Consider the following 15,278-nt stretch of genomic DNA (forward strand, 5'->3'; position numbering starts at 1 on the left):
CCTCGCAATCTGTTTGTTCTGCGGCTGGAAGATCCTCAAGTGCACTCGATTCATTACACCGGAGCACGCCGATCTGGTTCGGATCCACCCGGTAGTCGAAGCACACGAAGCGGCGATGGCGGGTGACGGGAATGAGGTGGGACTCCGCAGACGGTTAGCGCAGATAGTGAGGGTCGGCTTGAAACTCGGTCGGGCATCCCGGAGCTCCCGGGTTTAGTTCACAACTTTTTGTGTACGATTACTGTACATGAAGCATGTTGTACGATAAGCGGATAACGCAGTTCCTGGCTCTTGAGGTCCGAAAGTCGGACTCGCACTCGGACGATTGATGCATACTTACATAGCTACACTGGCCCTCCTGGATACTGCTGGATACGAATGCAGACATATGCATACCGAACATTGCATGCCGATGACTGCGGTGGCTTCCCATTGCCACGTTGCTTCGGCTGGCCCGCCACGAACAACTTCGGATCTTACCTTTCAAGGCCTCTGACGCCATTTCTCTCCAGCCACTGTGCGGGGAGGGGTCCTCGGGGGGGCAATAGGGTCCCATCATTTCGGGCTGAAGGGTTCATCGTGGCGCTGTTGAGGGGGCTAGGGGCCTGACGGACCGCCAGGGGCTCTGTGGCGGGTCTCGTCTGGCTTCTGATGGTCCCGCCGTGTTTCTGTTTGGCTCTGTTTGGCCCGGGTCAGAAGCTTTCAGAAACATCAGAACAAGCTACGTGGCAGGGGCCCGAGAGTGCCCAGACTTTAACGTGTCCGTTTACATACCAAAAGCCGTGCCGACTCCCGGGGCTGTGTCTGCGCGGTGGGCCGTGAACCTTGACGCGGTGTTCCCGATTGGACCGAAAGAGAGAATACGCGCGGACATTCTGAGTCGATACTTTCATAAGCCTCACCCCACCATGGCGGCGGTGTAAATATTCTTAGGTATCACAGGCTTCGTTGACCCCATTGTTGGAGGCTCAAGGAAGCTTATATAACCTCCGTTTCCCCGCATCTTGAGTCTAGATCTTGCAGTAGCTTGCTCTAAGACATCTCTCTCCATTGACCTAGCATCCAAGTTCGAACTGTACTTTTGTACCAAAACCCATCATCATGAGTTACTACGACAACAACGGTGGCCACCAGCAGGGTGGATACCAACAAGGTGGCTACCAGCAAGGTGGTTACCAGCAAGGAGGCTTCCAGCAGCAAGGAGGCCATCAGCAGGGCGGCTACCAACAAGACCGCCCTCCTTCTGGCGAGGCCGGCTCATACTATTCTCAAGGCCAGCCACAGTTCGGCCAGCAGCAAGGACACGGCCAGCAGGGTTACGGGCAACAACAGGGCTACGGCCAATCTCAGTACCAATCTGGACCCCCTCCCTACCAGAACCAAGACAACTACGGCAACCAGGGCTACCGTAATGACGGCCCGCCCGGATCCGGCGGTCCAGAGGGCGAGGATGGTGAGCGTGGCCTGACGGGTGCTCTCGCCGGCGGTGCTGCCGGCGCTTTCGGCGGTCACAAGGTTGGCGGTAATTTCGGTCACAGCAAGACTAGCACTTTCATCGGTGCCGTCGCGGGAGCCTTTGCCGGACACAAGCTGCAAGATGGCGTGTCTGACTGGAAGGACAAGCGGGACGAGGAGAAGAAGCACGAACACGACCGCCCGCACTCCCCTCCCAAGGAGCACCATCATGGCGGCCACCACGGCGATCACCACGGCGATGACAAGCCTCGCAGTGGAAACTATGGCGGTGGGTTCACCGGCTCATCTAGAGACATCCGTCTCGACGCGCACGGAGAGTATAACCTCCACGCGTCATGCAAGCGTCGCGATGGCGAGTGGCAGAGCAGCACCATCAGCCTGAATAGAATTCTCGAGAACGACCAAGGCAGCTTCCGCTGGTCTTCTGGAGGTGGCGGCGGCGGAGACTCTTCCGTGACTGTCCAGCAGGGCGACACCCTCCGCAACATCGCCGCGAGATTCAACGTCGGATTCGAGGAGATTGCGAGACACAACAACATCCCCAACCCGGACCAGATTTGGCCTGGCCAGGTCCTCCAGATCCCCGGCCGCGGCGGAAGCTCCGGCGGCAACTTTGGCGCCTCGGCGCGGGATGCGCGCCTGGTCCAGGGTGGCCAGGTTCTCGAAGCCGAGCTGTCCCGCAACGGACAGTGGGTGCGCAGCTCTGTGAACTTGGATGAGAGAATAGGAAACAACAACGGAACCCTGTTCCTTGTCTGAACGGTTACGATGAGATGAGCATAAAAAGCGGATTGAAGTTTTACTCTAGCGATACTCAAAATTGAGAATGTGACTCTACGGCCTTGAAATGACATTGCCGTTGCGTCACCTGTGCTCTTTCTTTGACTTTGTATGAGGGTGAGTGTGATGCGTGAGAACTTTTGACGGTCTGCTGCTTCAAATTGTTGCGATATTTGACTTGACTTACTACTCCGTTGAGGTTTTACTGACCTGTGCTAATGTCGCCAGCTAAAATCATCTTTTTGGTCAAATATCCTCGAGCCCATATTTGCTGTCTTCAACACAAAATCCAGAATGCTTCACGCCTCCAAATCTAGTGCTTGTTACTCTTCGCCTATATGAGGGTATGAACCACGGATAGTTTGCGGCATAGCATCAAGATTGCTGCGAATCTGATGCTCCTGATTCCTTGATGTCATGCCGGCATCCGATTCTGTATCCTCTCGACTCGTCCAAGCCCCTGCGTTAGAGCTCTCGCTGTCCCAAAAAGAGCCTTCAGATTGGTTCACCGAGAATGATCTTTGCAAAACAAAGGTATATATTATGGAGTATTACTACCTAAAATTAGCGGTGCCATTTTTGCGACGCAAGGAGATTTAAGGAAACTTTTAAAAATTGCAATAATAGTGGTTGCATGCGTTGTCTGAGATATCGAGACCTTGCTGCATTTCTATGCAGTCTGCCGAAACCTGATAATTCCGTTCGCTCTAGAAGGTTGCCAGCTTGCGCACCTTGTAGTCAATCCGCCCACCTTGGATACTGCTATCGCCAATGGGGCGTGATTGCTGGATACAACGATGATCTTTACATGGCCTTTACATGGCATTCAAGGACTCGGAGCAACTCAAGACATTCATTCTCTACTGGTCGACTACAGATTCAGTCACAAAAGGCGACATTTCTGTCTATTTCGAGAGAAAATATGTAGAACGACCAAATTGAAAAGCGCAAGAGACAATTGAACGATCAACCTAGTCTTACGTGACGTGCTTATAATTAAGTTTGGGCCAGTGCAAGGTGAGGCTTTGCCACATCATCATTTCGTTTGGGTCTGCGGGGGCTTGAGAGATTGCAGTTCGAAATACTCGGATGAAGGTCCCCGCCTGGATGTAAAAGCAGTTCGTCTGCCCAAGACATTTCACGCTTGGAGTTTGGTTGCAATCGGCGGCGTCCAAGTTGAGTTTACAGATAATTTAGCAAATCATCTTCTCCTTATTGAAGAAGAGAATGGAATGAAGTTGTTGTTATTTCATCACGTTTCATTCCTCCGATGTCACAGAAGGTAAGTAGATTCGCTAGCGTTTCAACGCTTTTTAGAAGGACTAGATGCTGATGCGATTTTCACTCAGCTCAATGTTTCCAGTCGGATTCCTTGAGGAGACTCGGGAGACACTGCAAATCCTCTTCCCTGAATCAGATTTTGGTGGTTTGGGTATAACTCAACGTCGCCGCTGGTCTTGGTTTCAGAAGCTTCTGTCCAAACAGCCGTGCCCGCCCATTGACTGGAGGCTTGGCGCCGACGGAACACTATCTGCAGAAGCCCGGAGGATTGAGAGGTTTAGCTTCTGGAGGAATCGTCTGATCGTCCTCAAGCAGGCATACGATGATGCAACTCCTCGTACACTGTCTCAATGGTGGCATGATCGCCGAAACAGGGTTTTTTTGGTGCACTTTCTGGTTGGCAATCTTGCTTTTGGTACTCGGCGCGTTGGTGGGCATTGTTCAGTGTGTGCAAAGCGGATTGCAAGTTTCGAAACCGTGAATCTCTCAAACTTGCGATAAAATAGAAGTTGAGAAAAGAAGAATGTACTGAAACTGGTTCTGCGACCTTTTCTTTCCGATGGCAGTTGATCAAGGACAACCCAGCTACCATGCCTCTTGTTCCGACTTGATGCTATGTTACTTGCCTTCCGCGCAGTTTCTTCCCTCAAGCTTGAGAAGAGTAGCCGCCTTTTCGCCACATCCTAGGCCGCACAGAGAATTCAATCGCCTTTACCGCATCCTGACTCATCTGAGGGCCGGTTCATGAATATTAGCTGCAGCTGTCAACGAGACGTCCCTGAAAGACCTTGAACATGCAGCTGAGCTTTGCATACGCCTCACCTACCCCGCTGAGTCTTGGACACTCGCTCCAAAACTGCTCCAGCCATCAGAATGACGTTGGAAAGAAAACCGAGTCAACGAACGAGTCAACGAACGACATTACTCAACTGACTTCTAAGCGAACCTCACTCAGCAAAACTCAAAACCTCGCCTGCTCAACATGGAGCAGCTGAAGAAAACCCAAGAACAGACGATGGCCAAGACACCAAGCCCATTCGGTGCACTTGGCACACCAAATGCGGCACCACACATGCCGGCCTTCCTGCGCCGGAGACCAACGGCCCCAATTGGTCACTCCACCAAGGCGCTCGGGTCCGCACAATGTCTCGGAATGTGGCGGCACCTTGAGACTCTTCAACGGGGGCTTCGGTGTGGCTTGGCATTGACCGAGGTCCAGCCAAATGCATTGTGGCTCAGCACCCAACAGCCACAAAATCACGTTGTCTGGGATGGACCTTGAGCCTTATTGGAGGCTTCGCCTCGGATGCTCGTGCCGTCTAGCGACTTGGGAGCGCTGGTTGCGGCGTTCGCGGTGACGTGGGACTAGGCGTTTCGCTGTCTTCCGTGCGGAGACCGCTTGCGCGGCCCCTCATGACATGGCGACATGAGCCAAGTTGGCTCGTTTATACTCTTGTTGACTCGGGGCATTGGCATCTTAGCGCCTCTCCGGACGGGACGAAATGACGCACGAAGGTTCTGGCAGCACCACGCCGAGCTGCTGAATGTATCAAGCAGATAACCTATAAAGTGACACCTTTCTCTCCCTCTACCCCTATGCCCCGAACAGGTGCGTTTGTCTGCCACAACCAGAACAATAAGTTAGCTTACTTCAAATTTACGAACACTACTCCAATACTACAATCAAACAACCACTACACGTCGCAAAACCAAGCCTTTGCGACAAAATCTTCAAACCAGACTTCAACGTGGACTAAAAGCTACTACAAGTCGACCTTCACGACCAACACAATATGTGCTTCGGCCTATCAAGACGCAGAGGGTACGGTGGATGCTATGGTGGGCCCGGCTACGGCCCCCGCCCGGTCATGGTGCAGAACCATCACCACGGCCACCACGGCGGCGGAATGCTGGGCGGACCTCGGCCATGCGGCCCTCGCCCCGGCTTCGGCGGCGGCTACGGCGGCTACGGCAGACATGGGTACGGCGGCGGCATGGGAGGAGGTTGGGGAGGACGCAGAGGTCGCTGGTAGACCCGGGTGCGAACGATGATGATTGCAATGTAATGATTTGGATACAATAGAATTGTTTGATACCACGGCGGAGATTTGATTTGGAGGGCTTAGGCGTTTCACGGATTTACAGTTCATGATGAATAATCGACATTTACCAAACACAATACGTCATTGTTGCCCAAGCTCCGTTGTACGCCCGCACTCGCATGTGATGACTGAGGGCTTTTCTTACGAGTGCCATTATTTTCCTCCATGATCTTTCCGAAGGGCCGTTGGCAAGTTACTTAGTTATTTCACCTAGTCCAAGCGCGTCTTCAAATGTTACTCAAATAGCCAAGGTCTTTGGCATAGAAGCTCACAAATTGTTCACAACTAACGATGTCAATCATGTGTGAGAATGATGTTCTATGGTATGAGCCTTGGTCATGTGCGACCGCTGAAGATGTACCAGAAGAATCGGGGCGGTCAACACATAAATCTGGCCAAATATCTGCCCAGCATCCGTTTATGGGGGAAACAGTGGATGTAGTACTAGTCTGGAGAGCAGGTGTAAACGGAAGAGCATTGAAAATACTATCAAGAATCTATTCGCCACGTGTCCGATGACTTCTCGCTGCTTGGGATGCTAGACCGTGCTCTCTTTTGTTCTTTCGGGGTCCAGATTCTATGCCGTCGCCTGTACTTCTGCAGCATCTGCGTAGGGGTTCACTAGATGCGGGGAAGCCGGATTTAAAACGACCAGGAACAATGGATTGACTTGGCTAGCAACATTCATAGTCTGAACAAGATACATTACATATTGCAGGCGTCCGACGGACCGCCGGTCGAATCCTTCGATTAATAACAGGGTTCCCCCATGAGAAATGTTCAGGAGATTCCCCAAAGTCTCCAAAGACGGAAATGCTTCTGGTGTATCAGATGGTCTGGACATTGCGCGACCAAAGTAACCTGGCCTCGGCAGCCGAGGGGGAAGCTCAGACGGATAGTATAAGCCCCAAAGTCCTTAAGGTCTTAGTCCTGTCTCCAACACAACAAATGTGGACGTTGATGGCTACTATCCGCCAAACCTAGCGACTCATCAACAAAAGATACGATGCAAGACTTTTCCTCGACACTAAACGCCAACTTGGGCACTGGGATAATGTTATCCTGTGCCCTGGCCGCGGGAGCAGGTCTCCTGTCTCACTGGGGCTACTTCATCCGCGGGCATAGGAGCATGGAGGTCTTCAATATCTTGGTCGTTCACGGCGTGGCACTGGCGCTTTTGTTTGTCAAATCGGTCTCGACTTTGGGATTGACAAAGGGTATTACGGCACATGTCGCGACATCCAGCTCCTACCTCGCTGCGCTGTTCACCAGCATCTGGGTTTACCGTCTTCTCTTCCACCCCCTGCGTCGATTCCCCGGTCCCTTCCCGGTCAAAGTCGCCAAACCCTACGTTATGTGGTTGAACAGAGATTTAAAGTTGCACGATAAATATCTCGAGATGCACGAGAAGCACGGAGAATTTGTGCGCGTGGGTAGGAGTCTCTTTTCCTCTCACACTATTGATAGGGGGTTACCGCGAAGGCTGATGATTACACCTTTAGGCCCGAATGACATCTCAGTTGTGAATTTAGACGCTATCAACAAAATCCACGGACCACAGACAAAATGTACCAAACACAACACTGGATTTTACGACGCTTTGGTGACAAGGGGTGAACTAAACTTGGATTCCCTCTGGCACAATGAAGTACACCGCGACAGACGCAAAATATGGGACCAAGCGCTGGGAAGTAAAGGTATCATCCTGCCCTTCTCAGCCTCGATCTTCCTGCAACGAGACCTGCCAACCATCGAGTTGACCTCTGCTAACCATTCTCCAGCACTGGAGAAATACGAAGAAGAAACCCGCATCGTCCTTCGAACTTGGCTGAACCGCCTGGAAGAAGTCCAAGGAAAGCCAATCAACGCCTCGCATTACGCAAAACTCATCCCATTTGACAACATGGGCCGCGTGGGTTACGGACGCGACTTCGGCACCGTCAGAGATGGCAGGGAAGACAGGATGCTGGATCTCATCGAGACGACGTTCAAGCTGGGCTCTCGACTGGGGCAGACGCCTTGGCCGCTCGTCTTCCTGGCAAAGTTACCGCGGATAGGTATGCAAAAAGAGTTTGAGGATTTGGGAGTCCGGCTTGTTGATGAAAGAATTGCTGCAAGTTTAGACTACCTTGATGGATCCCCGTGAACCGTAGCTGATGATTTGAGTAGGTCGACTCTGATGAGTCGCATGATATGTTGAAGTACTTCCTCGACGACTACAAGTCTGAGAAACCCAAGTCCTTCTTCAACGTCAACATCATGTACACCGACTCACAAGCCATCCTCATCGGCGCAACGTACGTATCTCCCTGTCATTTTGTCATTTGAAGATCCCCAACCCTTATCAACTGAATACAGAGACACAATCTCCTGCACCCTGGGTTACGCGTTTTATTACATCGCCCGCGACGCCAAACTCCGTCAGCATCTTTACGAAGAGATTGCGCCGATACACTCCAGGACCCTGGAGGGAGAGTTCGCAGTGGCCGACCTCAATAAGCTCGAGCTGCTCGAGGCCGTCATCACCGAGACGCTTCGCATGCATGCGCCCGCGCCGATCAACGGCCCAAGAACGGCTCCGCCAGAGGGAGTGACCATTGACGGGACGTACATCCCTGGAAATGTGACTTTATTCACTCCTATACACTGCTATCATAGGAGTAAGTTACGAAATAGGCCTTGAACATGTCCCATAACTAATGGGCTCGAAAGGCCACAAGTATTGGAGATCTCCCAACGAATTTATCCCCGAGCGCTGGACGACGCGTCCAGAGTTGATAATCGACCGCAGGGCCTTCTTGCCCTTCAGCTACGGTAAGTGACTGTTCATTCCATCCATGAAAATGATGGCATAGCTGAAGATTGTGTTTCCAGGTCGATATGACTGCGTGGGAAGGCGTCTGGCTTGGAACGTTCTCCGTCTCACGATCGCTTACACGCTCTGGAACTACGACTTCCAATTCGCTCCTGGTGAATACGGCAAGACGTTCGAGGAAGAGGCCAAGTTCCAGCTGATTGTCAAGCCGGCAAAGCTGGATTGCGTCTTTACGAAGAGGCCCGAGCGAACCTAGGGATTGCCAGGCCTGAAAGAAATCCGTGTTATACTAGCGCGAGTGTCGCAGGGTCAAGACGAGTTTTTGCGAGCAAGACTTTGTAACTTGGTTGGCTGGACAAGCTGCCGGGCTTTTCATTGCGATGACTTGTCCTACCTGGTGCCGTCGCTGTGGTTGTCGGCGTAAGCGCCTACAGCAGCAATCGAATAGGGTAATATCAGAATAGAAGCATTGAACAGAGCTTCTAGGCTGTTGCTTGTATATTAATTACAAGATTCCTGAGGTAGGAAGCCGCGCATTCGGGGAGGATCACGATGAAAGGGGTGTAAGGGACAAGAGGAGGAACTTGGGAGAGGCAAGGACAACAAAATGTATATTGATCCGATTTTCCTTTTCAGCAAGAACCACCATTTTCATTTCCATTAGCTTCGTGTGTAGTCATGTGACACCCGAGGCCTCCTTGGAGATTCCAATCCCTGCCGGCTACCCCTGGCTCACGTTTGTCAAAAGCTCAACGCTTTCCCCTGCAAATCTCTCATCTCGCAGTGAAGTGCCACGCATCATCTCCTGCTAGGAAGCCTTCACAAAAGTTTCGGAACAGGCAGGAGAGATGTCCTCCACTGATGCGTCTCTGATTCGTAGACGTATTTGAATTGCCAGGGAATAGAGTCCATAGGGCCGTCTATCTCCTTGACGTGACGTCGATCATAGCTCGGCTCGAGTATGTAATAAGCCATAGGGTTCTCCAGAGCCTGCTAAGCTGGTCCCTTGGCGAACTTCGCACTGAAGGTCCCCCACTCACCGCTTGGGATACCCCATTCCGGGCCCCATCGCTTCGCCACCCAGTCGAGGTCTCGGTCGTGAAAGTCCGGCGGGATGTACACCCATTTCTCATCGTCTTTGAGCCAGGTTCTTCCGGGCATGTACGCCTCAAGCATGTAGTAGTTGTCCCGCGAGTAGGGGAGGTCGATAGTGGGCTGTCCGTATCCTTCCAGGAAGGCGTCGGTCTGTGACTCCACATCGGCCCTAGACATTTTGAAGTGGCGGCGCTTGTTGCCCTTGTTCTCGCTCTGTCTCTTGACCGCGGCACAGGTGTTGTTGAGATGGATTTCGAGCATATGAGCGTGGGCGAGCGGGGAGCGGACTGCTTGGAGGACGATGTCGGTGATTCTATCCTTCCATACCATGTTCCATCCTGCATCTTGTCCCCGGCGCATGTTTGTGATGGGGACTCCCGAGTCGAGATTGGGCCGCCACTTGTCAAAGTCGACGATGACGCAGCAGGCCTGCCAGCGCAGAACACAGGTGAGGCAGGTGCACAAGATGTAGGGCTCGGGTTGAGGAACGTGTACGTATCGCCGGTGGACGCCGAGCATCTCGATTCTGGCGCTATTCTGGAGGACCGGGTGAAGCTCGGGGTCGATCTCATCGAGTATGACTGGGAGCCGGAAGCATTTCGCAAGAATGGGGTACCGCTGAGAAATTATTCTGCGCGAGAGTAATTTCTCATTGTGTTGGATGAGCTCGTGGAGCGTCTTGCAGGTCTGGGCAGTCTTATAGACCTCGCTGGGGAGCATGTGGCTGATGATGTCTGTAAGAGTCTCGTTTGGAAGGTCGAGGAGCTGGGTCACCCGGCGAGCGGAAGACTTTGCATTCTTCTTCTCAAGCTTTCGCTTCATTCTCTCGGTCTTCTTGGAGCGTAGATTGAGTGTGCCCTTTGCTGTGACGCGGTCGCTGTCGGTGACTTCCTTTGTGGCCTCGGTGGGTCTTGAGATCTCACCGTCGATCAAATCACCGTTGCTTGTATAGTAGGAAGTCGTGCCGTCACTGTTTATGACTGTGAAGATTGCATGATCAGCGGCTGGTTCTGGTTCTGCTGCTGCTGCTGCTGCTGCGGCTGTCGCTGCCGTCGTTGGTTGTGGTGAGCCTTCAGTGGCTGCAGCGGCTTTGTCAGGATTGGCTTTCATAGTGGACGCTTCCTTCCGCTTCTGAGAACTTTTGAGACCCTTCGATGGGACTTGAGAGATTTTTTCGGCTCCCTGCATCTTCTATGAGGCCCTCATGAGCCTCAATCTCTGATGCCTTTGCCTTCTCTCGAGTGATGGGGAAAAGTTGAGGGTGAGAAGATGAGAGGTTGACGCCGCCACCGAGTGGCTGCTAAAGACCTCGAACAGGTAGGTGTGGAGGCTGCGTCACGCCGAGCCTGCCCAATCGGTGAGGGGCCCAGCGCACAGACCATGACGGTATACCGGTAGCTGTCAGCGCGGAAAGAGCAGGGCATCTCGCTTATTCTAGCTTCGTTCCTTCCCCAGACCACCTACCTGCAGTTCGATTATGTCATCATCAGACATACCTCCCCCTTATAGGTACCTTAAGCTTCACGACACCTTAAGGAACTCACCTGTCAGACACAATCACTAGGAATCATTGGAACGACCACTGGTTGCAAAATCATGACAGAAGACTGGATTATAGGGGAGCTTTCTGGATCCCGGGACTCTGTCTCCATCTATCTGGGCCTTTCTGCCCGAGACTGTGCCCATCTCGAAAGCCCTTCCCCTTACAGCGAAAACTCAAAGCAAGCATTATGTGCTAGTCCATGCCTCCAAACACCACTATTGACCGAAACCGATGACAGTCCCATGTGCCCAGCTCCAAAAGCAAAATCAACGCAGTGGTATCTCGAAACAACCCAGTTGCAATATCCCCTTCTTCCAAGACCAGTGTAAACCCTCCACCTCTACACCATCCTTCATATGCCTCTCCCCTCCATGCCGCTACCCATAATTCTTCGTCGACGCTTCCGGAGAACAAGTGTTTCGAGCTCTCAGACAGAGCATGGGTCGGTGCCGTACCTGAGCTCCCAGATCGGAGATATTCTGCCTCCAGGAAGGGTGGCGCCAGGAGGGTACTCCGTGCTGAGTGCCTTACGAGCGGACTCGGCCTGGTTGCGGTAGCAGGCGAATCGGATTTCTAGCTCGCCCATTCGAGTCTGAGGGTCTTGAACAAGACAAATGACTTCCTCAAGATCGAACTCGAGCTTGGAGCGGAAATAACGCAGCAGTCTGTCCTTGTTGACAAATCCCAGGTCACCCATGACGATTAGAACCCGAGAGTGGTAGCCGCCGACGTCTTCCTCACTCTTCTTGATTCGATTGCGAACAATTTTGACCGCATAGCCGCCGATGATGAGGCGCTGGGCCGGGTTTCTACAGTAGGCGTAGAAGCGCTGAGCCGCAGCGAGTTCGAAAAACACCAGCTTGGCTGCCGAGGTGTGGTGATTGGAATTGTCGGGAGGATTGATGACCGTCGCCCAAACACGTCCCATGCCGCGGATCTGGCTTAAGAGCTGGCTATATGTAACATCAGGAGGGAGATTGGTGAGGAAGAAGGAAACGTTCTTCCATTCTGCAATATCTTCCGACAGATTGCGCTGGTTCGTAGCGTCGCCCTTGTAGTTGACCGACACTCCCTGGGCCACTTTGAGATCCTGCTGGGGGTCATCCTCGGGTCGAAAGAATGTCCGATTGACGGCATTCATAGGTCGAAACTCGCCAAGCGGGGCGTAATCTTCGAACTTTGGATTGGCGACCACAGAACCAGTAACCTCCCGATCCAAGCTAGAGCTGGCTTGAACAGGCTGCCAATTGTTGAGGCCTTGCCGATTCAACCGACCTGTGCCGATTGGAGCTTGGTTGCTGCGATAGATGGATGGCTTCACAACACCCGGCTGCGTGTTGAAGACTTGATTGTAGCTTTGCGACGAGCCAGGCTCCTGCGTCTGCTGCAGCTGCGGCAGCTGCTGAGGTCGAGCAGCCAAATCGGAATGAGGACCGCCCCGGAAGTTGTTTGCAGGGATACCGCGACCAGAGAAGCCAGGAGTAGCAGGCTCTCTGTTGGGTAAAACCTGATCGCGGAGAGGAGGAATGGCCCAGTGATTGAAACCAGGTCCGCTCACCTCGCAAGTTTCAACTTCGGTATTGAACTTCTGGCCGTGGGCCTCAATGTTGAAGCTGGTGTTGTTGGCAGAAGAACAATCAGGAGAGATAGAGCTAGGAGGAGAATATGTAGTCGTCTCCTTGCCCTTGCCCTCATTCTTTCCAGCAGCTTCAGCTTTGTGGGCGGTCATACCATGAACGACACTGGTTGGAAGGGCTGTGGATCCAACAGAGAAGGGATCAGTGCTTGAAGAGCCGAAGCTAGAAGAAGATGAGCTAGCTCGAGGTTGAAAGTTGGTGTTGCTGGTAATGGCGCGAAAGCCCTCCGTGTGAGCGGCGTTGCTGTGAGTGACACCAATTTGACCCATGCCTCGAGGCAAGTCTGCATCGTCATTGTAATTCATTTCCAAGATTTCGTTGATGCTGTTGCTTCTATCCTGATAGCGGTTGATGTACTGAGAATTTCGACCCATCACAGCTCCATGAACAAGGCTGGCGGCAGGATATCCATTAGTCTGATTGGAAGTGATGGGAGATCCGATCAAGCGGGTTCCATTGGCCTGACGTCCTTGGCCGTTGCGAATATGAGAATTCTGAGCTTGACCACCGAGGGAGTCTGCAGTGGCACGAAGAGGCGCTTGAAGAAGACCTCCACGAGGAGGTGATCCTGAAAGAAGATCAAAACCAGCCATTGTTATGTAGGGAAGTTTGACAGTGGCTTGTCTTGATGAACGATTGCTGTGACTGACGACTGCGATCAGCAAGGAAGTCGTCAAAGGAGATATGTGGTCTGTGGCTGTGGATACTAACCAGAAAAGAATGCAGCGAAAGTGTTCGGCTTTGGGAGCAAGTAAAGAAACACTTGCAAGTGCTTTGTGCAGGTTTTTGCGGTTGATGATAGCTTGCGCTGTAAGATGACAGTCAATCCTTTGATTGTTTGTATTGGTGTTCAAAGTCTGGATGAGCAAAGAAGAGAGCAATTGGTTGTAGTCTGGAAGTTTTCCTTGGGTTGGATGAAGGGAAGAGGAGATTTGGTCCGGTGGTCGGATGGAGGGGATTTTTATACTGTTGGATGGGTGGATGGGCGGTTTGAGGGCGGTTTGAGGTGGTCGGCGGGTTCAGGAGGCAGGCGGGAAGAAAGGAAGGAAGGTGAAGGTCGTTGGGCGGCCGGGAGGTCGTTAGGCACGTGATGATGTGCTGGAAGGTACTCGGGGTGCCTGGGGAGGAACGAAGGGTGGCTTCGGGTTTGGGAGGTAGAGCAAAAAGACTGAGACCACTGGATCTGGGGATGCAAAGCAAAGGGCTGCCTACCTAGGTACCTTGGAGGGGACTCTCTCGACAGTCTCTTGGGCGCCAAGAGGTGAAGTTCGTAAACTTGATGTCGGTATGAGTTGTTCGTCTGTAACTCAGAGCTGGTGCCTGTGCTTAATGCATGTGACTGTTAGAAAAATGACTGCTTGGGAATTCCGAGTTGAAAGGGCTAGCTTTGTTTGAGGAACTGTGAGTTCAGGTAGGTGAAGGTGTCAGTGAGAGATTCAGAAGGTTCATGTCATAGATGAAGAGAACAGAAGAGAAGCAGAATAGGTATAGTGAAAGGCTAGGGCCGGACATCGATCCTGTCTTAGCAATGGGATGAGAAGGCGGACTGCCTGTGAGATAGAAGGCGCAAGAAATAGCCCGAAGTGTGCTTATCTGACTATGGTAGATGGATAGCTTTGCTGTGCCTAGTCCAGGAGAATTGGAAGCAGCGATCGTGAGGTTGTTGAGGATGACGACAATGAAGTTCTCGAAGATTCGGTAAAAAACTACCGTCGGGCTGTCTAGTCGTTGGATCTAGGCAAGCCACTGAAGTCAGTACCATATATTCTCAAGGCCGTACCTTGGGTGGGTGGGTGAGGAAAGAAAACTTTGAAATTCACCTTTGAGGGAATTTCGAAACCTCAAGGCGCTGACTGCGGAGATTGCTAAATCTCAAGAATATGCAGGAAGGGTGACGCGAAGCAGGATAAGGTGAAATTTGTGAGGATAGGGGAGAAATCGACTGGTTAATCGCCTGCGTCTAGATCATGGCCACATTTTTGCCTCAGAATAAAAGGAAGCAGGATAGATTCAACGGCATAATAGAATGAAATCGCCTCGTTTTCTGCTGTTCGCTCAATACTGCCTGCCATGTGAAACGGATTGAAAGTTGATGATGCTTCTGAGACGGAAGCAGCTGGCAGCATCAGGTGAACCGTCATGTGAACCGTCAGAATTAGATGGAAATTCTCGAAAGACAAAGAACCATCAAATCAAGATCAAGTTTGATAAAAAGAAAATCCAAAGGTTAGCAAGATGATGAGACTTCGGATGCTTAGCCAAATTTCAGAGGGGTCTGGATGGATTGACGACGACAGAATAAGCTGGCTGAGCAGAGAATTGGTGAAGGAAGACGTCACTTTTTACTGGCGAGCCTTTAACCAGGAGCTTCATCGACGCATCCCAGGCGAATAGCTCGTTGATCTCGTCAAACAAGGCTTCGAGGCATCAGATTTACTGACGATGATATCACGGTAGATGCTCGAGGTTAAGTTAAGCCTGCTGAGCCGAGATAGGTAGACTTGAAGCATCGAGACACAGATATAAGTAAGATTGCCATAACTTTGAGA

The 15,278-nt window shown here is 52.0% G+C and overlaps 7 protein-coding genes across 7 annotated transcripts; 5 read left to right on the forward strand and 2 right to left on the reverse strand.

The window, feature by feature from the left end:
* Position 1: 1 nt before the first annotated feature.
* CORC01_03907 (histidine permease) lies at positions 2–217 on the forward strand (the record flags this gene model as incomplete). The annotated part of the gene is made up of 1 exon (XM_022615556.1): positions 2–217. A coding segment is annotated over one exon (216 nt), but the record flags the coding sequence as incomplete, so codon positions are not given.
* Positions 218–1,101: 884 nt separating this feature from the next.
* CORC01_03908 (CVNH domain-containing protein) lies at positions 1,102–2,235 on the forward strand (the record flags this gene model as incomplete). The annotated part of the gene is made up of 1 exon (XM_022615557.1): positions 1,102–2,235. The coding sequence occupies one exon, from the start codon at positions 1,102–1,104 to the stop codon at positions 2,233–2,235; it is 1,134 nt and encodes a 377-aa protein (XP_022477976.1).
* A 983-nt stretch (positions 2,236–3,218) lies between these two features.
* On the forward strand, positions 3,219–4,038 carry CORC01_03909 (uncharacterized protein; the record flags this gene model as incomplete). The annotated part of the gene is made up of 2 exons (XM_022615558.1): positions 3,219–3,538; positions 3,606–4,038. Coding segments are annotated over 2 exons (753 nt in total), but the record flags the coding sequence as incomplete, so codon positions are not given.
* Positions 4,039–4,519: 481 nt separating this feature from the next.
* Positions 4,520–5,589, forward strand: CORC01_03910 (uncharacterized protein; the record flags this gene model as incomplete). The annotated part of the gene is made up of 3 exons (XM_022615559.1): positions 4,520–4,728; positions 5,108–5,146; positions 5,298–5,589. 3 exons carry the CDS (start codon positions 4,520–4,522, stop codon positions 5,587–5,589), a joined length of 540 nt encoding a protein of 179 aa, XP_022477978.1.
* A 1,056-nt stretch (positions 5,590–6,645) lies between these two features.
* On the forward strand, positions 6,646–8,710 carry CORC01_03911 (L-ornithine-N5-monooxygenase; the record flags this gene model as incomplete). The annotated part of the gene is made up of 6 exons (XM_022615560.1): positions 6,646–7,072; positions 7,142–7,725; positions 7,809–7,936; positions 7,998–8,299; positions 8,352–8,453; positions 8,514–8,710. 6 exons carry the CDS (start codon positions 6,646–6,648, stop codon positions 8,708–8,710), a joined length of 1,740 nt encoding a protein of 579 aa, XP_022477979.1.
* Positions 8,711–9,447: 737 nt separating this feature from the next.
* On the reverse strand, positions 9,448–10,659 carry CORC01_03912 (F-box domain-containing protein; the record flags this gene model as incomplete). The annotated part of the gene is made up of 1 exon (XM_022615561.1): positions 9,448–10,659. The coding sequence occupies one exon, from the start codon at positions 10,657–10,659 to the stop codon at positions 9,448–9,450; it is 1,212 nt and encodes a 403-aa protein (XP_022477980.1).
* Positions 10,660–11,519: 860 nt separating this feature from the next.
* Positions 11,520–13,322, reverse strand: CORC01_03913 (uncharacterized protein; the record flags this gene model as incomplete). The annotated part of the gene is made up of 1 exon (XM_022615562.1): positions 11,520–13,322. The coding sequence occupies one exon, from the start codon at positions 13,320–13,322 to the stop codon at positions 11,520–11,522; it is 1,803 nt and encodes a 600-aa protein (XP_022477981.1).
* Between the last annotated feature and the right edge of the window lie 1,956 nt (positions 13,323–15,278).

The sequence above is a fragment of the Colletotrichum orchidophilum genome (genome assembly GCF_001831195.1).
Source record: "Colletotrichum orchidophilum strain IMI 309357 chromosome Unknown Scaffold_24.1, whole genome shotgun sequence".
Taxonomy (NCBI): Eukaryota; Fungi; Ascomycota; class Sordariomycetes; order Glomerellales; family Glomerellaceae; genus Colletotrichum; species Colletotrichum orchidophilum.